This window comes from Falco cherrug, chromosome 16, assembly GCF_023634085.1.
Source record: "Falco cherrug isolate bFalChe1 chromosome 16, bFalChe1.pri, whole genome shotgun sequence".
Classification (NCBI taxonomy): domain Eukaryota; kingdom Metazoa; phylum Chordata; class Aves; order Falconiformes; family Falconidae; genus Falco; species Falco cherrug.
The window spans coordinates 8617568-8640788 of NC_073712.1; the positions used below are offsets into that span (position 1 = coordinate 8617568).

Below are 23221 nucleotides of genomic sequence, written 5' to 3' on the forward strand. Positions count from 1 at the left end.
AGGCAGCAGCTTGGACCAGCACAGGGCACAAAGGACAGCCAGAAGGATGCAACACAAGCTGAGTTAAATTACTAAAATACCAGTTTGCATTTATTCTCCCAATTACGCAGTTCAGTTTACCGATGCTAAGTCCGTGACCCGTGCAGACTGGAAGAAGGTGTTACTGGCAGAGCTGGGCAGAGCACTGGTCCTGGGAGCAGAGCGCTTCTGGCAGCAGCCAAGCCCAGCTCCCTGCAGCAGCGGCTGAGCCTGGCTCTGCACACAGACTGGGCTGAAAGCTGCCCTGGGCAAGTCTGTATAAAGCTGGTGAGCACTGCCCGCATGGCCCAGGGGAGTGGGCAGAGCACCTCGAGGGCACAGCAGACCCCACGTGTGAGCTGCGGGCAGCAGCCAGCAGCACCTCCTGCTTCTGCAGCACCTGCCTGGAGCTGGGGAGGGAGAGCGAACACCGTGGCAATTCCCATGGGAGAGGCAAAACCAGGGTGAGCGGTACAAAAACGGGGTGACACAGGGAGCTACGCAAACGCCCAGCCCATAGAGACCAGTGGGTACGGAAGGCACTGGCCCCTCACGGCCCCGCAGCCTCGCAGGGACACCTGCAGGCTTGGGCAGCAGCTCTGGTGCAGAGGGTTCGGGGCAGGTACTGGCACCACGAGGTCCATCTGCCAGCACTCCCTCCCCGCACGGTGCGGGGCAGCAGGGTGCCGGCGCAGGCAGCTGCCTCCTGACCCGCCGGGCTGCTCACAGCAGCGGGCAGCCTCTGCGCTTCTTGTTCTTCCGAACCTGCAGCCCAGCGCGGGTGGCCATCTCGAAGACCTCCCGCACGCCCTCCTTCGTCTTGGCGGAGCACTCAAGGTAGCCGAAGGCGTTGATCCTGTTGGCCATGTCCCTCCCCTCCTCTGGCTTCACCGGCTCCTAGAAAACATTAAAAAGAGGATTCGAAAACTTCACCAGAAAACAGCAGCAAAAGCGCAGTGAGTGCCCTTGGGGCATCCAGCCCCCAGCACCAGGATGCAGCACGGGGAGAGGCAGGTCGCCAGCAGAACAGCGGGACCCCGGGGCTGCCCTCACCTGCTTCATCTTTGCCAGCTCCCGCCGCGTGTGCTCGTCATTCCGCAGGTCCTTCTTGTTCCCCACCAGGATGATGGGCACGTTGGGGCAAAAGTGCTTCACCTCTGGTGTCCACTTCTCAGGGATGTTCTCTGCAAGCAACACACACGGACCCCTCTGAGCTGAGGGGCTGCTCCCTCCCAGCCTCCTCGCAGCCCCAGGAACCGGCACCAGGCTTTTCCCATAAGAAAGCAGGGAAAGCTTGCCCTGCAGCATCCTCCTCTCCCACCACCTCCACCAAGCCTGCAAGTTCCCTGCATTTTTCTGGAGCACACACAAAGCCAGGAGATGGAAGGGAGGGACTGGCATCCCCCAGAGAGGCAGCACGGGGGCTTTCCAGACCCCAAGGGGTTTAGCAGCAGCACCCAATCCTGTGGGAGCCCCAGGTCCCCCCCTTGCTCCCCACTCCCTACCGAGGCTATCTGGGCTGTCAATAGAAAAGCACATGAGGATAACGTCTGTGTCCGGGTAGGAGAGGGGCCGCAGCCTGTCGTAGTCCTCCTGTCCCGCTGTGTCCCACAGGGCCAGCTCCACCTGGGAAGGGAGAGTGACACAGCTCAGCAGCTTGCAGACAGCTCGGCGGGCCAGGAGCAAGCAGGTTTCTCTTCCTCAGTTCTAGCTACAATATTCCTTAAACTGGGGCAGGTTCAGGGTGACCCAGAAACGCAGGACCCGTGGGGCTCCCCCGAGCACTGCAGGTGAATTCGAGCTGCACGGACCGACCCGTGCGGCAGCGCTGGCTGATGGCACTGACAGGGCAGGAGCGAGGGGACGGGAGCAGCTCCAGCACCCTGCAACTGCCCTTACCTGCTTCCCGTCTACCTCTATGTCAGCGATGTAGTTCTCGAACACAGTGGGCACGTAGACCTCAGGGAACTGGTCCTTGCTGAACACGATCAGCAGACACGTCTTTCCACAGGCACCATCTCCCACAATCACCAGCTTCTTCCTGATGGCTGCCATTGCTGCGGGGACAAGAGCAGGTGAGAGGACAGAGCAGCCATGGGCAGCCCATGCTCCTGGCCCCCCGTGCCCCAAAACCTTTCAAACGACTGCCCGGGAGGGCACTGGACACGGACACCCGGGCACACCTGGCATGAGCAGCTGGTGACTGCCAGGACAGAGGCTCTCCCAGCCCAGCCAGGTACACCTCCACGCACGCACCAGCTCACAGGCACTGCAAGAACCAGCCTGACTGGAACCATTTATATCCTGCAGCCACAGCCAGGAGAATTGACACCCCGATGCCCCAGCCATGGTGAGGGCTGGCGGCTGCACACAGGGACCTTGTGCAAGACAATGAACCCACCCCACCGAGCAGCCAGGCTCCCGCCCCTGCCATCCAACCCCAGGAAAATGGGATTTTTGACAACCTTAGTGTCACACACACACATTTTATTTTAGATTATGAATTCTTCAGGGCAGAAACTGTACTCCGAGTTTCACTCAAGCATGCTCACCAGCTCCCAAGTTATCTGATCAGCAGCTGGAACTTGCCAAACCGATCTCTAGGAGGTCCGAGCGAGCATGACTTGCACGCCTGGCACCTGGCACTGGGCTGGCCCCATCCCAGCTTATTTGACAAAGGAGTCTTTGCCACACAACCGCGGAGATCCAACACTGGCAACGGCAGCAGCAGAAGCTGCCAGCTATCACTCAGCAAACAGCTGAAACCTCACAGTACAGCAGGCTGCTTTCTGCCCCAAGTAAAACTCTGCCTTTGCATCCTTGAGTTTCAAAAGGAGATTACAGCTGAGCCTGAGAATCACCCAGGAAAATGCCACAAAATGCCTGCTGTGGTGTCTGAACAAGGCACAAGAAAATCAGTCGTGGTGGGATCACATCCTTCCCTGACCTCAGGCCCCAAATCTCTTTCCCATCCCCAGCTTCCCAGATGCTTCAGTCCAAAAAGCCTGACCCACTCCTTACGCACCTTCGGCACATCACCAGCTCCCTGTCCCTGCAGAAACCCCGGGCAAGACACACACTGACAGCTCAGGGTTTAATCCCTGGAAAGGCACATGCTGGTCTGTGGGCTGGGGGAAATTGTAGGTGACCAGCAAACCGCTCACGAAGGCAGGGATGCTCCGTGTCCTCCAGCCAGCCCTGCCCCTCTCCGAACCCACTCTGCCCAGGGCAGCAGGACTGGAAGGGGCAGTTCTGCGGGAAGGACACCTACACCAAGGCACCGAGCTGGGAGCAGATCACGCTGGGAAAACCTATCGGGCACTGACACCGAGCCCTAACAAAGGCATTGGTGTCCGTCCTCTGCCGGGGCAATCACACCCGCACCCTGCGCCAACAGAAAAGGGAGGAGAAAAGCCCGAGTAAGGCTGCATCATAATTAGCTGCAAGTGAAGGATTAAGAAATTAAGACTCAGCGGCTGACTTGCATTTCAAAAGCAGGCTGAAGGGAGCTCCTCTCCTCTGCATACTTAGCCGGTCACGGTCACGGTCACGCTAAGCTCCTGCCTGGAGGAAACCTCCCCAGGGCTGTCACATGGACCCTGGGGAAGTCTCAGGGACCACCCCAGCTCTCACAAACCAAACTGCCCAACCGTGTGGATGGGGCAGAAGAGAGAAAGGTTTCACCCAAACCCATGCCAGCCCCTGCCAGGTTACAAGCACTTTGCCTCACAAGATGAAGCAGGAATGGTTTGTGGCTGCTGAGTGCCATGGAGCAATTAATAAAAATAGTAAACCAGCACTTGTTAAGTGAGAAAAGCAAGGATGAAGGGCCACATCTGGCAGGAGCCGGCACTCCTCAACCAGGAGCCTCGGCGTAAAGTGCACATCCCAGTGGAGCAGCATACCTATATAAAGGGTGAGCACATCTGTGCAACGCTGAAGTTGAATAAAAAACTTGAAGTGCCCAAAGGGTCCCACTGCCAGGGGCTGAGCACAGAGGGGAAACCCCCCCAGCACAGCTCCTATTCCCTTTCCTCATGTCCTCCTGCTCCTGCCTGTCCCAGCTGGGCCAGGAACGCCCAGGGCCCCTCACATGGGCAGCCGGCCAGGAGCTTATCCTCAGGAGACGTGACATTTGTGTTACAGAGGCAGATAAAAGGGCTGGAGGAGCCTGCTGTCTCCTGCCCCCATGAGAAGGGCAAGTTGTCAGGGACAGTGTAACCCTGAGAACACAAGAAATGCATCCCCCATTGCAACCATCCTTCTCATCTGACCAAAGGCTCGTCCTCTCTCCAGCCATCATCTCCACAGCACAGTAAAAGGAGAGCTCATGGGCAAAAAAGTCTATTTACTAACACAGAAACTCCTTTGCCCGCAGCAACATGTGATCTGCTGCTTTGCAGCTCTGTATCTCGGAGATGAATGGAGGAAGAAAGGTGGTGTGGGTAACACCGCTATCTAATCCACCCAACACAGGAGACACAACTGCAGCGTGAGGAACAGAGGATGCCTGGGGAGATAAACACCTGCTCCCAGACAGACGCCAGGATCTGCCTGTGTCCAGTCTGCCTGACATCGGACCTAAAACAAGACCACCTCACGGCTGCCAGCTCCCCTGCACCCGCATGCTGTCCCGCGAGGACGATGGCAGATGCTCCAAACCGAACAGCATTGCCGCACCCAGCGCTCCTTCCCACGGCCTCCATCATCCACCCTGACCTGGGATGGCTCTGGGCCCCGACAGCTCCCAAGCCCTGTGTGATGCCAAGCGGTGACTCAGCAGGCAGAGGCACTGTCCCCACCCAAAATCTCAGCACAATTCATTCCATTACTCACAAAAGCCATCCAGAAATAGCCCATTACTAATCCATAGCTGGCATGCAAAGGCAAGTGGGGCAAGGAGGCTGTGAGCACTGTGTGCCTCGGCGACCGGCCGGGTGCCCCCATCTGTGCCCTCACCCTACAAGCCAGCCGGTGCAGCACCAACGCCACCGGCTGCCGGCACTCTGTGCGGGGAGGGACTAGCTCCTCTGCCAGGGGATGCTGTCACTCAGCAGGATGAGGCCGGTCCCTGGGACAGGGGAGCCTGACGCAAAGGGCTCTGCACTGTTCCCAGATTGCAAGCAGATAAAAGAGAGTGGAAAATGTGAAGACAAGTTGAGGAGGATAGCTTTACTACAGCTGCTGGCAGGCCAAACGATTAAAAGGACACAGTCACCCACATCAAGACGTGGAAATCCAGATTTTAAACTCTGCCAAGTGTTAACCACCCCAAGTTACAGCAAAGACTGCCCAGCCACGCTGGCAATCCAACCCGGCCCGTGCAGCAACCACGGGTTTTGAGCGTGAGCAGCGCTTGAGGTGCCTCACTGGAAGACGTCTTCGCATCTGTGTCCACAGAGATAACAAAAGGGGGCAGCAACTTTGTGCCGGCATCTCCCACAGAGCGGCACTGCCAAACCCCACAGGCTCCTGCCCAGCCCTGCACCCTGCTGCGGGCAGGCTGGGGCCACCCCAGGACGGCCACGGGCTTAGTGCTCACCACTGGGGCCGGCACCAGCCTAATCCTGAGCAGGCATCTTATTCATCACACCAAGAAATTGCAAAATGCAACCAAATCACTCTGTTCTGCTTTCCAAGCAGCTAATCTAAAGCCATCACCATAAAACCAGCCAGGGCTTCAGGGCAGCCCTTGTGTCATTGGCCTCGCCCAGCTTCGTGCCTCAAAATGTGAGGTTCTTGCTGAGCAGGAAACAGGGAATTCCTCTGGCAGCAGGATGAGTCCATCATCCAGCGTCTGCTACGGGCTCTCAGGAAATGGCAGAGAAAGATATTAACACTTTGAAGCAGGACTCCAAGGTAGGGGGCAAAATCTTTCAATGAACCTCCTTGGCAAGGCGCGAGCCACCCCCACACACACCCACCCCACACACCCCCAGCCAACAGAGGGGTTTTGTTCTACAGCAGAAATTCCCAGGCGCTGCTGATGACAGCCCCACCCGGCCAGACCTGTCACACCACTTATCAGCAAAACCAGCCGAATTTCTGTTCTGCCCACAGCCCTGGCTGGAGGCATAACCCCGAAGCCTGGGCAGGGCTGAGCTGGCAGGGATGGAGCCATGCTGGGAGCAGCCCTTTCACAGGGACACCCCCTTCACAGGGACACCCTCAGTGCTGCCAGCATGGCAGGGCCAGCTCCCCACTGCCCCCCAGCCCAGCAGCCATCCGGCTCCAAACAAAATCTCCTTGTCCAGAAAGAGCACCTTGTCCAGGAGAGCAGAGCAAGGAGGAGCATCAAAGCTCCAGGCACCGCTTGTGCAGCCACTAGGATTGCCCTGGGGATCTTCACGGCCAGAGATGGGAGAACAGACCCGGGGCTGGTGTTCCTGCCTTGCACAGCAGCCACCAAGCATCTCCTTCCAGGCTGCCTGTTGGAAGATTAGCAAATACGCCTTTGCCCCAGCAGCTCTGTGGTTGCTCCCCTGAGACCAGAGGCTCAGGGAACAAGCAGCCTGCTGTCACCCCAAAGCCCAGGCACCCACCCGGACCCCCTGGCAGTGCAACACAACCACAGAAGCAAAACCACCTCTCTTGAACAGACCAACATTTTCCTGATATTGCTGTGTCTTCAGCTCTACTAAACTTTAAAGCATTCAAGTGCTCGGTTGGACTGTTTCAGTTTAACTCCTGTTTGGGAAGGAGCTGGGCTAACACGGCACAGACCGGGCTCAAGGCTACAACAGCCACGAGGCACGCAACTGGATTTCAAAAACGCCAAAACGCATGCCTTCGGTTCAGGTTGTGCAACCTGAAATACAGACGAGACCTAAGGCAGCTCGCAGCATCCAGAAAGCACAGAACACTAGCAGGGAACACAGAAAATGTTTTCTAACCAGTGCAGCCAAGCACAGGCTGTCTCCACTTCTAAACATGGCTGTGTGTGTGCACAGGGCTGCTGCCACCACCCCAGCGAGCCAGGCGAGGGCACCTTGGGACAGGACCCCGGCGAGGTGCTGCTGGGCAAACAAGAGCTGCTTTGGACAGCCCTGGAACACCAGAGACACTGCCAGAGTCCCAGAGGCTGGGGGCACGGGGGTCCCTCCCCCGGACCCCCTTGGGAGCAGCTCTCCTCCCACCCCACCAACATGTCACAGCTTGGATCAGCACAAGCAGGGAGCCCACCAAGGTGTATGTCAAGGCTACAGCTGTCCCCAAGTTCAAGTAATTGGAAGGGCATGGAGGGTGTTTGGGCATGGGATGGCAGAGGGACAAGGTTCTTTGCATGAATTCCCAGCAGAAAGCCCTGCAGTGCTGTTTCACAACAGAAACAGTTTTAGCTGGTAGCACTTGTTGGCACAACTGGTGCAATGAAAAAGAAAATAAACTTCCAAATTAAAATCTGACAGGTTCGCCCATCAAGGGGAACTTAATTTTCTGAGATATCTAAACCATGACCAAGGTAGCACAGGACAAGCATCTTGGCAAGTGTCTCGGGTATCTGAGGGACTCTCATACTGAAGCAGAAAAAAGTTCCTAAAAGGCTTGAAGCAAAGAGCAATGCCAGAGGGAAACGCAACAGCCCGGGCAGAACTTGGGCTCTGAGCTCCCGGCAGATTGCAGCTTCGAGACGATCAAAGCGGCGCTGGTTTTGGCACAGCAGCATCTGCAATTTCATGCTCACACAGCCCCCCGGCAGGCCAAGCTGGGCATTTCTGTGTAGCACAGAGGAGACCAGCCTCCAGCCCTTACTCACGCCAACAACCATCGCTGACACCCAGAGCACAACCCACACCTACTGGCAACACCGGCTCCCACTGCTCCAAGCCTCCCCATCCTGCCCCACCGTTGCCAAAACCACCCGGCACTGGGGAAAGCATCTGTATTTACCCCGGGAAAGCTGCGTGACGCCTTAACACCTAGACTTGCCACATCCAAATGGTGAGCTCAAACTCAGCTTACCAATTTTCTTCTAAAATTATGAGTTATTCTCTGGGCACAATCAGCGGCCTGGGTTAAAGCATGTTCTAGCACAGCAGCAAAGGGCAACTGTCCCAACCCAGACCCGGAGCAGAGCAGCCAATCTGGCTTGTTTTCTTTGCTAAATCCCGCAAAAACATCCAGAAGCAAAACAGAGAAAAGGACTTGGAACAGAAGAATTTGAAAGCCTTAACAAAGCTTGAACCACAAATGCTTGAGCTTCGTGGGAAAACACTGCCTGCCTTTTCCAAAGGACATCATGCCATGTTCTTATTTTACCTCCCACAGAAATGACAGCCTTCCCAGACTCACAGCAGTACAAGTGTCTTGCTGAAAGCTTCAAATAACATGCCACAATCTCAGCAGATGCCTGTACTCATGCAATGCCTGACTGCTGCTGCCCCAGGGCCAATCAATATTTGCTAATACATTCCTTACTTTTCATGTCAATACGCCTCTCCAGTGTAAACAGCAAGTTAGGAGGTGAGCCTGGTTAAACGCTCCTGATAACCTGTTGGAAGACAGTGACTTGGCTTATTTTCCCTGGAGAAGCTGTAGCTGTCAGGAACATGGATTCAATTTAAAGCCCGTAAAATCTCACACGGTCTCTACCTACACTACTTGTAGCTGGGAAGGAGGAGCTGAACATAAATTGAAGCTGTTGGGACAGCTAAAGGCGCTTGGCAAAATGAAAATAAAATGCAACTGGTCTCAGCCAAACACAGCTAGAGCCGCTACCTTCCTGTCTCCGGTTTCACGAGGGGAATTGCTGGGGATGCGGCAGAGCTGCTGCCTGGCCCGGGTGGCTCAGCTGGGTCCCGGCTCCCAGCGCATCCCTGTGCCGATGCCCGGCGGAGCAGCCCGGGATCACGCTGCTCTTTCCCCGCGGGTGTCGAGAGGCTGAAGCTGGGCTGAGGGGCCCTGGCGGCCGCTGGGAAGGTTTGGCTGCGGACTGTTAGTGCTGGAACAGGCCACGCAGTCATGCTTTTGGAATGCTCCCTGCTTCTAAGACATTACACAATTATTTCTCCTCCCCGCAAGCCCCCCTAATATAAACGTTTAAAAATGAGCTCAGCAGTAAGCAAAGGGAACTTTTTTCCTTTTTCTGAAGAAAACACAGAGCGGCCGCTCCACAAGCAAGGCCGTGCATGGGGATGCTGCTGGAGCAGGGGCAGTGGGGAGGGACGGCGGGACGGGGCAGCAGCTCCTGGGCTCTCACCCTAGCCTGGCCCTGTCAGTCACAGGCTGGGAGGCAGTGGGGAGCCCTGTCTGGGCAGCATCCACGAGTCGGGACCTGCAGTCCAAGGCCACCCTTGGGGGATGACTCGCGGTGGCCGAACTGCCGCTGACACACCCCCACCCCGCAGGCAGGGACCCCCATCCCATCCCTGGCATACCCATCCCATCCTGGTTCCCGTCCCGCTGGGCTCCAACCCAGCCTGGCTGGGGCACCCACCCCCCGTGCCCGGCTGCCCCAGCAGTGCCCCAGAGCCCACCCCAGCACTGACACCACACCCCACCAGTAGCCCCAGATCCCACCAGTAACCCCACACCCCAGTTCCCGCAGACCCGAGCTCTGACCCCGCCCCATATCAGTGCCAGTAACTCCAGACCCCAGTTCCCCCAGACCCCAGCTCCGACCTCACACTCCACTAGCACAAGTAACTCCAGACCCCACCAGTAACCCCAAACCCCACCAGTTCCCCCAGATCCCAGCTCCGACCCCACACCTTACCAGTACCGGTAACCCCAGACGCCACCAGTAACCCCAGACCCCTGTAACCCCACATCCCACCAGTAACCCCAGTCCCCAGCACCGGCCTCGGTCCGGTCCGGTCCGGTCCGGTCCCGTCCCGCCCCCAGTGCCCCCAGCGCCCGGCCCCGCACCCCGAGCGCAGCCCGCACCTCTCTCCGCCGCGGCCCCGGGCGCGGTCCCGGTGCGGGTCCCAGCTCCGGCCTCGGCCCCGCAGCGCGGCTCCGCCGGCACCGCCCCGTCCGGGGGCCGCCCGCCGAGGGCGGGGCGGGAGCGCCGAGCCCGGCCGAGCCGAGCCGTGCTCAGCCCGCAGCCCCCCTCCCGGCGCCGGGGACCCCCGGGCGCCGATCCCAGCCCGGTCCCGAGCCGCCGGGCGGGGCGACAGCCGCGGCCTCCGCCAGCCCGGGCGCCCCCAGCGGCTTTTCCCGGGCGGGGCTCCCGCCGGCAGGCAGGGACCGGGCCGCTGGACAGGCTGAGCGGCCGCTCCCACCCACCCTTCCAGGGAGGACCCCCCACTCTCTGCCCCCTACCCAGCCGTCCCCATCGGAGCATCTCTGGAGGAGACGCCTTTGCCCCCGTGAGCGTTGCTGAGGGCAGCCCAAAGCCGTCGCTAGCCGGGGACGGCGGATGCCAGCAAGCACCAGCACCCGAACCCCATCGCACCCCCCTGCAACCCCTCGCGCTGCCCAGTCGGCTCCTTGTCCCCGGGGAAGGCCCCGTTCCCCACCGTAACAGGCACAGCGGAGCTGCAAAGGACATGCCCTGTCCCCAGGGTCTTGTCTCCCCTCCGCAGGGGCACTGGCAGAGGGGGTCTGTGACCCGTCGGACCCCACACCGAGATGACCCCAGTGCTGCAGGCAGGGGCTCCGGCTCTCCTTGCCCACCACGGGAGGACGGGTGGCTGCTCCCCCTGCGACGCCCCCGCTGCAGGGCTGAGTCCCTGTCACGCAGCCAGGGAAAGGCAGCCCCAGGGTCCTGGCCCAGACCCAGGCTCATAAACTGCTGCTATTTTAAGGGCTCGGAGACAATTTTTCTTAATTTATCAAGCCCCAGGCCAGGAGCTGGTTCCAAAGGAAATGTTTCCTTAGTGAAAAAAGGGAACTACAGAGGAAGCTTTAAACGCAGCCTCTGCCTCCTCGCCTTACCCAGCAGCTCCCAAGCAGTGACCTGGAAAAGCAGAGCCAGTCCTCAGCCACCAGCACAAAGAACATTGTGCCAGGGGAAGAGGGCTGTGCAAACAAGTAGGGGGGGCTGGAGGTGTGGGGAAAACACGTGTGAGCATCAGGAGCACAAGGGTAACAGTCAGGGGGACCTGGGACAGCAGGGATGCCTAGAGGCAGGGGAAGCTGCTGCTGGGATGCCTGAACACCAGGAGAGGGGTCCTACCTCCCTAACAGTCCCATCCATGGGAGCCATAACCTGCAGAGCTGTGTCCCCATCCACAGCCCACCCGTTCCTGAAGGAGGGACCCCATGGGCAGGAAAACCATTAGCCTTTCCTCCCCTCCCATCCCTGCCTGTGCCCTGGCACTGCCTACACCAGAGAGCAGCCGGGGGGGGGGGCCAGGCTGACGCCTGCTGGTTTTCAGTCCCCATCCAAACCCAATGCAGCGCTCAGCAGCCAGGTTGTGGTTTGGGTTAATGACCCCCCCTGTGACCCTTCCCCACCAGGCTGGCCATTGCCACTGTCCCCCAGCCTGCTGTGGGGAGCTGCGACCCCCCCCCCCAGCCCACCCCAGGCAGGGATAGTCCATGGGGTCTGGCCAGGGCCAAGGGCAGAGGGACAGCAGCTCACATGACCCTGCCTGGGCCTATTCGCTACCGAGCCTGCCTACATAAATTAATCAGAGCTAATTGGCTTTTAGGTAAGTCTTCTTTGCAGGAGCACTGCAAGAAAGACTTTGAAGTGGGACTCCGAGTGGCAAAACCTTTATTTAAACACACAGTGCTATGTGAGGACATGCTCCCAGCTCCAGTATTGCTCCCTGCTCCCTTCAGCACAGATGTCAATAGGTTAAAATCTCACTGGATAGCTTTCACTTCCCATTAAGTGCACCCAGTTTATTTACACCTCACTGATTACAAGAGACAAACAACATTCACCAAAGGTGACACTTGACAAGAGCTGGCTGCACCCAGGACAGCAGGACACAAACTGCTGGTGCCAGGGAGCTTTTCCAAAACAAGGGACCATGGCGCAGCTCTCCCCCTCACCACAGTGCCAGGGTGGGATCGTCCCTCATGTTTTGGGAGGATGCAACACACTGCAGAGCTCCAGGAAATGCATCCTTCAGGTCAGTGGTATGTGCGATATAAAATAAGATCCTGCACAGAGATCAACTGCTGCTACAACAGCTCTGCTCAGCACCAGCTTTGAGATTATTGAGAAAAAGGAGGGAGTTGTCTCCCCCGCACCACCCCCACACCCCCCCCCCCAGTCACAACCAAGCTGCTTTTATTGTGGGTTTCCAGCCCTCAGCTAAGCAGATCCATGCAGCACGTTTAAGCTGTTAAGCTTGGCTGAATAGGGCTGCCCTGCGTGCAACTGCTGCTCAGCAGTGGCCAACTTAGAACTGCTCAAGAATACAGACATATATTCATACAGACTCTCCACACCAAGAAAGGACTTAGACAATTTCCAGCTCAGCTCTCCAGACAGTAATAAATAATTGGCTCCAGAAACACAGCAGTGATCCAAGGCATGAAGAAGGGTGGGGGCAGAACCCATGGCACAGCCAGTGCAAGTGCAACAATGCTCATTCCTTCCCAGGGGCTCTCGGTGCACCGCAGCAAACCAGCACTGCCCCATCCTCCCAAACTGGAGACTGAAACAAGGTGCATGGCTGGGATGTAGGCGTGAGGGGCTGGAGAGGGCAAGCACAAAGCTGGGATGTCAGTCGTGGTGCTCACCCACCACCACACCACCCTCAGCTCGATTTATGCCACGCTGAGCATTGCCCAGCTGCCGGCAGGGCTTCACCCCAGACCACTGCCCATCCTAGCCCCAGCACCTAGCCCCAGCAGCAGCTTTGGTGTCACCGGTGCAAGTGCCACAGGGCAGGGGGAGATGATTGCAGCAGCAGCAAGTACGCACATCCCCAGGTATGAGTGCCCCACCAGCCTGACAGCTCTTGCACACTGCTGGAACCAGCACCCCCAGGCCCAGGGTGAGATGCAAAGGATGCACCAAGAAGCCAGGGAGCCTTTTGGCTTTTCACAGCAATCAAGAAAGTGGCAGCATGAAAAAAGATCCCTCGACCCCAGTCCCCGTTCTCTGTCCAAGGCCTTTCCATCTCCACCCGGGGCTGGGATGCAAGCAGGTGGAAAGGGATGCTCTGGGCAGGGGCACAGACAGAGGCTCCAGGTTTCTTACTCTTCTCACAGTCGGCTCAGGAAACAAGTGCTTGGGGGAGAGGTGGCCCCGAGGCAGCGTCAAGTGTCCTGCTCATCTTCATCCAGGCAAGGCAAGCCCCGCTGCCCTGGGGTCATCGGGCATCATGTGTAGTTGCCTGGGCCACCCAGAGGGATCACGAAGACAGAGATGTCATCGCCAGAGCCCAGCTTGTCATTGGCCAGCCGCCAGCCCCTCTCCTTCAGCACTCCTCTGGACCGCACCACCAGCTCCTGGGCCACCACGGTATACCTGGGGGGCACAGCACAGCACAGCTCAGCAGAAAGCCCAGACCCCACGAGACTCCCTGTTGCAGCATCCTGCAGTCCCTTACAAGGAAGGAGAAGGTGGAGGAGCTAGAGGTGCAGGAAAGGGCCCCCTGGAGAGGAGAGATCTGAGCTCAGATACACACATCCAGGGAAGCATTGCACACTGCAGAGCAACAGCACCAGCCCAAAGGCCAGAAGGATGCACAGCCACGACACTGCTCCAAGGAGCGAGGCCAAGGGGAGGTGTTAGTGAAGGACACGCTCATCCCCCTGCCTGCTCGAAACTCACCTGCACGGGTCATTGGGCTCATAGTTTGTCAGCACCTCCATCACCACGCCAGCCACCTCCTTGTCGTTGGTGACATCCCAGAGCCCATCAGTGCCCAAGACCAGAACATCGTCAGGGCAGTGCTCATACTGTGTGAGGTCGTAAACTCTGACCTGGCAAGCAATGGGGCAAGACGTGAGGGTGAGGGGCAGAGAGGCAGAGCAGGCTCCTGCTGCGCTGGGTGCACCACAGATCTGGTCACCCTGACCGGCTCCAGCCGTTGCAGGAGCCCCTGGGCATGGAGTGACTGGCAGCCACACTCACCTCTGGGAAGCAGGACAGGAAAGGCTTGATGTGGACGTTGGAGCTGAACACCTTGAGGTCATGGTCTCCCAGACCCCGTGTGACCCCAATTGTGGCCATCACCCGAGCCTGGAGAATGGCGAAATCAAAAGAAAACTTTAAGCTGCTTCATCTCCACCTCCATTCCCACCTGAGAATTGGTGGCACTGGAGCAGCAACAGCACTAGCAAAAACGGGCTGGAAACTCCTGATTCAGTGAGGGCAGGCAGGAAGCGACCCACACACACCTCCTGCCAAAGCACTTCACCTTTTTGCCTTCCCCATAGATAAGTGGAAACTTCAGGTCATCCTCTTCTATCTTTTTGTAAGCCCTGGTTTAAAATAAGTCAGAGACAAAACGTCAGCAGGTGAAGGCTTCCAGCACCTCCCCTGCCCACTCAGGACACAGCATCCCCGGGGACAAAATCCCTTTTTTTTAAGACCCGGTACCCAGTGTGCCACAGCCCCGCCCTGCCCCATGGGAAGGGATGCTGGAGCCAGGCACCCATGTGCAGTGGGACCCCAGTGCTGCCCCTTGGCACGGAGCCTGCCAGGCGGGTTGGGGGGGTTACCAGCCATTCATGTTTTGGTCTCTGTACAGCATCTTCTTCCCCAGCTCCTTGGGCTGGATCCTGCGGGGGAACTCGAGGTGGGTGAACTCCTTCCCCAGCAGCTCGGGCCTCAGGAACGCCTGCGGGAAGAAGCAGCAGCTCAGCTGCAGGGCCAGGAGAGCAGGATCCATGCAGCAGCACCTCACTGGCCACTGTGGCATGGGACCCACCAGCCTGCCAGGACCTCGGCGACAGCATTTCGTGGTGGGAATAACACCAGCCGCTCTGCTGCAACCCCAACAGGCAGTGGTGAAGCAGCTTCAAACCACCTGTCTGTGCTATGCCCAGAGCTGGGGACAGCCATGCCACCACCCAGCAAGAAGGTTAAGCTTTTGCATGAGGAGTTTTGGGAAATAAGGATCTCCAAAAGAGATCAAAACCTAGCAAATTCCAGGAAAAGCTGGAATTTTCCCAGGAGGAGTCAGAGCCGCAAACCTCCTGGGACCCCAGGCTCAGCACAGGGCATGGCACTCGCCCGAGGAAAAGAGCTGAGGAGTCTTTCCAGAAACCGTGTCCCAGCTGCAGCCGTGATGAGGGACAAGCAGCAGCACAGAGCCCCTTCCCAGGGCAGCACCAGCAGCCCCAGGGCCTCCTGGAGCACACCGTGCAAGGGACCGGGAACAGGGACACACTAGAAAGTGCAGATGGAGGAAGAAAGAGCTGAAAGAAAGGAGGAGAGCCCTCAGGAACATGGGAGGGTTTGGTGCAGAGGCATGGAGAGCCCCGGCCCGCTTCAGGACAGGCCCTGACCACAGCCTGGGCACCGTGCAGTGGAGCAAGCATGCGCCTGGCCCCCTGCCCGCGTCCTGCCCATCACAGCCGGCTGGAGAGGATCCCACTCACAGCAGTTTCCTCCTCTCGGTCATTCAAAAATAGATTCAAGAAAAAATGGCTCAGTGTTTTTCCAAGTACACTGCAAGCCAGGAGATCGCATCCAGCAAGACCTCCTCCAACACAAATGCCTCCTTCTCTGCACTGCCGTCAGAGAGGTCTTTATAACCTTAAAAAGTCTCCCTGCGTGGCACAGGGAGGTTTGTCCAGGCCGGGCAGGAGAAGGAGCTTTCAGGAAGAAAGCTAGAAACCTGCTGGCATGCATCAGCTCCCTGCCTCCCCAGGGAGCAGCCAGGGAAGAAAGTAGGACTCGGCGCAAGCACTGCGGCTCCTTCGACCGTGCAAGGGAGCACGGTGGGTGGAGGAGCAGAGTCGCGCTCCTCCTGGCCACTGCACAAGCCAGCCCGGTGCTCCTGCAGCAGCAGCAGGTGAGTGCGCAGCCCAGGCAGGTGATGCTCTCCGTTCCCCGGGCAGGAGCAGCAAAAGATGGACCGAACTGGTTCCATGCAACTGTACCGAACCAGCCCCGTGCCGAGCGCCCAGGATCCCCAGGTCCTGACCAGGTCAGGCTCACAGGCACAGCCCCTCGTGCTGGCCCCGTAGCAAACCAGGGCTGCACCAGCCACGAGATGCCCCCACGCCAGTAAGCCAGGGCAGCTCCCCACGTCCCAGTGCCTCTCCCAGCGAGCTGGCTGGGATGGACAAGTGCCAGCAGCAGGACCCAGCTGTGGGGCTGCCCTTGACCCCCAGCACCCCACCATGGCAGCCCAGCGGGCAGCATGGAGGGCTGGGAAGGGGCCAGGAGGTGGTTCAGCAGGAATGAGAAGAAAGGTCTTTCTTACTAAAAGCTGCAGCCTCTGCCTCTCTGTCTCTGGAGTAAACTCCCTGGACATTGGAATGATTTCCCCGTTACGGATGATAATGGCCCTGCAATGAAACATGGAAGGATGAGATTAGAGAGGAGGAGAAGAGACATGGTGGGGGAGCTAAGCCCAGCTCTCTTGGGCTGATTCCCTGCCTAGGGGGTGCAACCCCTTCCCTCCTTCCCAGCCTTGGGCTGGGGGGCTGCTTGCTGGCTCCGCTGCAGCTTGCCCCCCGCCAGCCCCACAGCCCCTGGCAGGCAGGGCATGCCTCTCTCCTGTGCAGGATAAGGGCACAGAGGAAGAGAAAATGGAAGAGAAGGATGCGGCAGAGGGGGATGAAGCAGAGCAAACCAAAGGACAGGGTATGGTTAGAACAGGAGCAGCACAAAGGTGCTGAACCCTCCCTTAGAGGGAACCGCACACAGGAGAGGCAGAAACCAGCAGCAGCAGGACATGGGTGCAAGCACCCAGCCCGCACCAGCACTGCAGCTCACTGCTGGGGCCAGTCTGACTGTTTGATGTGTTAAAAAAAAAAAAAGAGGAAAAAAAGGAAGTCTGATTATGAGATGTTTCTGGATGTCATGGGGGGAGTCACAGATCTCCAGCACTGGTGGCTCAGCTGTCCCGCCTGCTGTCCTGCCTAGGGCTGCAGGTCCCCTCTCAGGGTGGGGGGACACACAACACAGGGCCTGGTTGAACCCAGCTCTGGCAGCATCTAATGCCCAAGGAGGGACCACAGATCCTCACCCAGGGGCACAGTTACAGCCTCAGCATCCTGTGCATGCTGCTGTCCCGCACAGCTGGCGCCTGGCTGCTGCTGCCATGGAGAGGTCCTGCACCCAAAAGCAGAGGCACAAAGGATCTACTCTTCCTTTGTCCCTGAGCTGGATGCATGTCCTCCAGCCTCAGACAATTTACCAGAGCCAGTATTTGCTGGCCTGACACTGCTGAGGGCAAGCTAACCCTGCAGTAAATACAGGGCAATTCAAACCAGCTTCACCCTCAGCATAAGGCGGACTTGCCTCCCTGCCATTGCTTGGGGGGAACGAAGACACCCAGGCACAATTACAGTAATGTACCCAAGGATATGCATGTATCAGTCAAAGTCCTCAGGCTCCAAGCCCCCATGGAATTTGTCTGCACATAGATTTGCATGTCCTTCTCCTGAAACAGTTCGCTGCTATAAAGCGTGCCCTAAAATGACTTCTTGCACATTTTTGAAAGCTTTGCTGAGGGCAGTTTTCACTCCCCAACTTGCAGCCTAGGCCACCGCCAGCAGCAGGGTCTAGGGTGTGATCCAGAGCCATCTGGGAAGCAGACAGGACACTGTCAGGAAAGAAGAGAGCAAGTCCCAAATTTTGGGAAGTGATTTTGCAGCCCCATCTGTGCACTGGGCAAATGTGGAGATCATGGCAGGGCATGCTGTCCCCAGGGCATGCAGGCAGGCAGGCTCTGCCCAGTCCTGCTGCCTCTGCCCTCCCCAGGACAGCCCAGCTTCAGGGATGGAGCCGGGTGCTCCAGCCATGCCTCCAGCACTACCCTACTCTGCCGGAATGCTCCCCAGTTATGGGGTGAAAGGAGGGGGCTGCCCTGTGGGGCCGTACCTGCTGTCACCGGCATTGGCCACGTAGAACTTGCCCATGAGGTAGATGGCAGCCAGGGCACAGCAGCCCCCAGACACGTGCTGGGACGCCCGCTCCCGCTTGATCTGGTCGTCCTGGGGAGACAGAGAGCAGCTCCAGGCAAGGGCGGGCACATGGCCCCACGCCAGCAAGCAAAGCCGCAACCAGCCCAAAATAGTGCCTGGCTGCTCTGACAGCACCTCAGCTGCTGACCAAGCCAAGAACCCGCTCCAGGTGAGGAGCCGCGGCCAGCCAGGGCCCGGGCACCTTTCCCCACACAGCCCAGGGGTGGCTGCAGGGCTTGGGGGGCAGGCAGGGGTCCTGCGGGACAGCTGGGGAAGTGGCTTTACCAGGGCAGTGGAGTGGGCAGGAAAGAGCAAGACAGGAGGGGATCAGCTGGCCCTGCTGGAACAAAGTGCAACGAAGCCCTTTGCACCCACACAGACCTGGAGCCCCAAGCCTCTGCGTCCTGAACCCCTAAAATACAGGAGAGCATCGCAGTGCCCTCTCTGAGCCCGCCCTGCTATGACCGCTCACTGCAGCCCCCTACTTGCTGCAGAGCTGCCTTTTGCTGAAGGGGACAAGCCAGGGTACACACAGGCAGCAGAGATGCTCCCAGGAGATGCCCTGGGCATCCCTGCAGGCAGGGGCTCACTCACCATTTCCTTAAAGGCGTTCTCGATGGCACCGATCACCAGGCTGTCATGGGAGACCGCTTTCTCCAGATGAAACCGCGGCAAAGCATCGTGGGGGACCTCCCTGTCATCCTCTGTGAGGGGCACCCGGCTTGGCTCCGCAGGGCCAGCCCTCGCATCATGCAGGAGGCAGACGGGAGGCGGGGAAGGGTCCTGCAGGATGTCCACGAGATCCCGGAGCTGCTCACAGATGTGCAGATGGAGCCTCTTGGATGCCATGACAGCAGCACCACTGCCCGCATGGCCGTCAAACAAGGCCCAGTAGTGGAAATAAAAACCCTTCCTGCCCTGCAGGGAGAGAAAGGAAGGTTAAGTGAGCCTGTGAGGAAGCAGATGGGATGGGGAATTGAGAGCAGCTGGGGTCACCAGCTGAGGACAGTGACATGGGGCTTTGCGTCTGGCTCGCAGGTCCCAGCCCAGCGCAGGCAGGAGCGATGTGGGCAGCTGGTCAAAGCTGTCTGGACACGGCTGGTCCCTGGCTGGAGCCCAGCCCTGCGTCAGACACCTCGTGCTGCCAGCAACATGTCTCCAGCAGCTGGCTCCTCCAAAGAGGAGGCACGATGGGGCCAGCATGGCAGCCACCTCCGCAGCCCATCGGGGCACGTGGGCCAGCAGTCTCCCTGGGCCAGCCAACCCTGGTGTAGTCCAGCAGGGATGATAGCAGGAGCTGGCAGGGAGCAGGGGCAGCTGACCTGGGAACCAAGGGAATCCCCAGGGAAGCAGCAGTGTGCACACATCGCCATGGGCCCCATCTCGTGTCCTGCCACTGGGCATCCTCTCTGTCATGTCCCCGCCTGTGCATGCTGCCCCAGCTCTCACCCCGTCCAGCTCTCCGCTGCCTTCCCGGGATGGCAGCCGGCCCCTCAGGCTGGGTCTCCTCTCCACGAACACCACCTCGCAGCATGCCTGGTCCTCGTTGTGCTGGCTCTTCCCTGCATTTATCACCCTGCCAGAAGGAAACAAGGTATGAAGGCTCCTTTTTCACACCACACTCCAGCAGAAGCCACCTCGCAGCACCTCATCCCACCGGCCCCCATTTGTTCCCCCACATCCTGGGGGATGCTCTCTGTGGATGCTCCTGTCCCGCCTGGGGCAGCAGCAGCCAGGCGAGCAGATGTCCCAGACCAGTTGCATGGGTTGATCTGGCACCAGCAGCAGTGCTCGCTCCCACCAGCACAGATGGGTCCAGGGTAGAGCGGCCATCCAGCCACCCACCAAGGGAGGTGACCAGAAAAAGCTGGTTTTGCTGAAGGTCCTCACCACTGCCCCATGCAGAGCAATTGCCTGAAAACCTGGACCAGCCTCAATGCACACCGCCCCAGCTGGGACTCATGGACAGGATTACAGCCTCATCCACGTCCCATCACACCCAGCACCTCTCAGAGGGAGCAGGTGCCTCAGAGAAGGAGGGGAGAAGGCAATGAACATTAAACCAGCAGAACTTTTGCAAAAAGATTCACACTAAGTTTTCACAACCTATGCTGGCACAGCAGATTTCAGGTCTAGATTGCAAAACCTGCTCACGGGAGGAAGCTGTAAGCATCCACAACAGGATGAGCTCTGTGGGCACAGATTTTTGAAGTGGTTTGCACAAACAAGTCTTGGGAGATGGAAGGGAAGCCTCGGCACCGAGCAGAGGGTGGGTTTTGCCCCAGGTACTCCTATCCCAGTATCTCCTGGGGCAAACTAGTATCTCAGAAAGCTCCCTAAGATATCAGGAAGGCCGGCCTGAGCAAGGGATGGGGGTGTGAACTGACAGCACTGTGCAGCAAAGGTGGCCTTCAGAGCCTGACCTTCTCCATCGGCCTTCAGTTAAGGGTGAAACTGGCAGCAAGTAAAAGAAGAAGAGGATCAGGCCCTCCAAGGGGAAGTTGAAGTCAGGTCCCATCCCAAAGACAGCTTCAACCCCCTCCTCCCCCCGGGGTCCTGCAGCAGTTCCTTCAGCCCTCGGTGGCAGTTCCCCATCAGCGTCACCGGTACCGCGCAGATGAGCACAAAAAAGCCATCACAGCTCAAACCCTCGGGACGGGGACGAGCCTGAGCCCACGCCGCCACCGTTACCGGCACAAGCTCCCCAGCTCCTGCGGAAGCCAACGAGCTCACCGCCGGCGGGCTGCGACCCACTTTAGCTCCCGAGGATCCCGCTCCGGCGCCCTGCGCTGCCCGCCCCGCCCTCCCCGGGCCGCAGACCCCCGCCCGGCGCCCCCCGGCCCCGGCCCCGCTCACTCGGCGTAGCCCGTGCTCCAGGGCAGGCGGCGGCGGCCGTCGCGGGGGCTCTGCACCGCCCGGCCCGCGTGGTCGTCGGCCCGGCGCAGCTCCTCGGGCGTCAGCTGCAGGAACGCCGGCCGGCAGAACGGGGGTCCCGCCGGCGACGCCCCCTCCCCACCGCCCCGGGGCTCCGCGGGGGGGTGCGCGCCCGCGCCCAGCCCCGCCACCAGCTGCGCCACGGCGGTGCGCACCCGCAGCAGCATGCCGAGCCGTGCCGAGCCGTGCCGGGACCCCGCCCCGCCCCGCCTTCCGCCCCGGGCGGGGGGGGCCGCGCCGCAGCGCGGACGCGCATCGGCCCGCGGTGGCTCCGCGGGCGGCGAGCGGCGGCCCCGGCGCTGGCAGAGCCCCCGGCGGCGGGGCAGCGGCCAGAAGCCGCTCGGGGGAAGGCTCGTCCCGGCTGGCGGAGGCGGGGAGGGGGGTCTACAGCTGGCGGGCGCGCCCTGCCCCGTTCCGTGCCTGGGCTTTCCAGCCAGGTGGGTTTCCTGGCTGGATCTTCCCGGGGGTCCAGCAGAGCCACCGAGTGCGGTACAACATCCCCTTCCCGCGACAGGTGCTTTGTCACTCTCCCTGCGCTCATCAAGGAAACCCAACCCCCTCGCAGCCATGCCAGGCTATTAATAAACAGGCAGCCTGCGGAGAAGCGAGGAGCTAACGCGAGAGGACTAGGACTCGGGGCTCCCCCCGCTCCCAGCCAGGCTCGGGACCCCAGCGCCGAGCAGGACGCAGGTTTAGCTGACCCAGAACAGCACATTCCCACCTGCTGGGCAGGAGGAAGATCTGGCACTCATACAGCATCTCTCACATGGCCCAACCTCTGCCTCCCTGCCACTGGGTTCCTATGACAACAGAAAACCTGCTGAAAAAACCAGTGTTTGTCTACTGTAGAGTAAAACTGAGGCTATTTCCAGGGCTCGTGTGTCCCAGTGCTCTCAGCTCTGCAGAAGAGCCATTTACTCCTTCCCACGCAGGGCTTTTACAGAGGTCTGAGCAGATGCAGAGCTCTCGCTGCTAGCTATATAAAGCCCTCCATGCTTTAGCCACCTTCACCCCCAGCTCTTCTAACCACACCAGGCTATTAAGACCACCCTACAGAAGCTGCTCATACTACCTCTATTCCCACCTTCCAAGCCCTTGGGTTACTAGCTATTCAGTAGCCTGCTGTTCTTTAACAGTCCTCATGTAACCCAAGCTCATATTCTTTCTCCTGCTCTCCTTGCTGTTCACGTGCCCCTATTTGAAACTGCTGCCTCATTTCCCACCTTGCTTTGCACCCACTGCTCACCTGGTGGTCCCAGCTGTTGCTTGGCTCCAGTTAAAGTGTTCCTTGATAAATATGTCCCTGCTCCCCATCACGGGTGCTACAGAACTGAGAGGGAGTGCGCCGGGACCCCTGACCTGCAGTGGATGTTTGCAGCACAGCTCAGCGCACGTGGGTGCATCAGCGCCTATGTGGGTGCTTCTTCGCCCCACCGCACGTTAGCGGGTCAGTGCAGTGTCTTGCCGCTAACTAGCGATCCCCGAGCTCTGCTGCGAGCTGCCCAGCTGAGACCATCCCGGCAGCAGCGATGTGTGTCTGTGCCGGGGGGGGGGGGGGGATGCTATAGCCGCTCCCAGCCCCGCCACCCTCCATTACCCCTTGTCTGTCCGGGGGCGCTCAGCGCGGGCCCCCCGGTGGGGGGGGGAGGGGGTGCAGGGAGCGGTGGAGGCGCTGGGTGGCGACACAGGCTGCGCTACGGCCCTGGGAACCGGCCGGCTGCACGGAGCCCCGGGGACGCTGGGCCAGAAACCCCGGACCGAGCCCACCCCCACCTTGGGGACACCAGCCCGAACCCCCTCCGCCGCGGGAACAGGGCTGGGGACACCAGACCGAGCTTCCCCCGCCGGGACACCGGGCTGGGGACACTAGACCTCGACCCCCTGCAGAGACCAGACCAAAGTCGTCCCACCGCCACCCCAGAGACACCAGGCCGAGGACCCACCCTCCCCCCGGGGACACCGGACCGAGCCCCCCCGGGACACCGGGCAGGGAGAGCTGCAGCGAGTGGGCTGCGACTGCCGGCACCTGCAGCAAGGCTGCTGAGCTGCCCTCCTGCCCCTCTCCTGGGTGGGCTGGCACGGCTGGGAGCCCCGTCTCTGCAGCACCCCCTGGCTCGGTACACCTCTCCGTAAGCTACTTTAGGGTTTGGTACTGTGGGGGGCTGGGGACCCCCGGGTTGGGCTGGGTGTGCAGCCCTGGCACACCACAGGTTACCCAGTTTCACTTATTTCTAGCACCGGCTCCCCATCTCTTTCCCTGTGGCCCCTGGTGCCTTCT

General features: G+C 59.6%; 2 protein-coding genes across 6 annotated transcripts; both read right to left on the bottom strand.

Moving 5' to 3' along the window:
• Positions 1-63: 63 nt before the first annotated feature.
• RHOC (ras homolog family member C) lies at positions 64-10058 on the bottom strand. Of its 5 annotated transcripts, XM_027816500.2 has the most exons (7): positions 9901-10029; positions 8434-8506; positions 6282-6446; positions 1918-2075; positions 1524-1644; positions 1072-1202; positions 64-915 (listed from the first exon to the last, which is right to left on the bottom strand). In XM_027816500.2, the coding sequence occupies exons 4-7, from the start codon at positions 2071-2073 to the stop codon at positions 742-744; spliced, it is 582 nt and encodes a 193-aa protein (XP_027672301.1). In that variant the 5' UTR covers positions 2074-2075; positions 6282-6446; positions 8434-8506; positions 9901-10029; the 3' UTR covers positions 64-741. The 5 variants fall into 5 exon arrangements, with proteins under 5 accessions (XP_027672301.1, XP_027672302.1, XP_027672300.1 ...); XM_027816501.2 differs by lacking the exon at positions 8434-8506 and having other exon boundaries at positions 9901-10039; XM_027816499.2 differs by lacking the exon at positions 6282-6446.
• A 1602-nt stretch (positions 10059-11660) lies between these two features.
• On the bottom strand, positions 11661-21238 carry PPM1J (protein phosphatase, Mg2+/Mn2+ dependent 1J). Its single transcript, XM_055728296.1, has 10 exons — positions 20866-21238; positions 19459-19585; positions 18604-18927; positions 17927-18039; positions 16302-16386; positions 14590-14708; positions 14286-14349; positions 14000-14107; positions 13697-13848; positions 11661-13390 (listed from the first exon to the last, which is right to left on the bottom strand). The coding sequence occupies exons 1-10, from the start codon at positions 21108-21110 to the stop codon at positions 13243-13245; spliced, it is 1485 nt and encodes a 494-aa protein (XP_055584271.1). The 5' UTR covers positions 21111-21238; the 3' UTR covers positions 11661-13242.
• Between the last annotated feature and the right edge of the window lie 1983 nt (positions 21239-23221).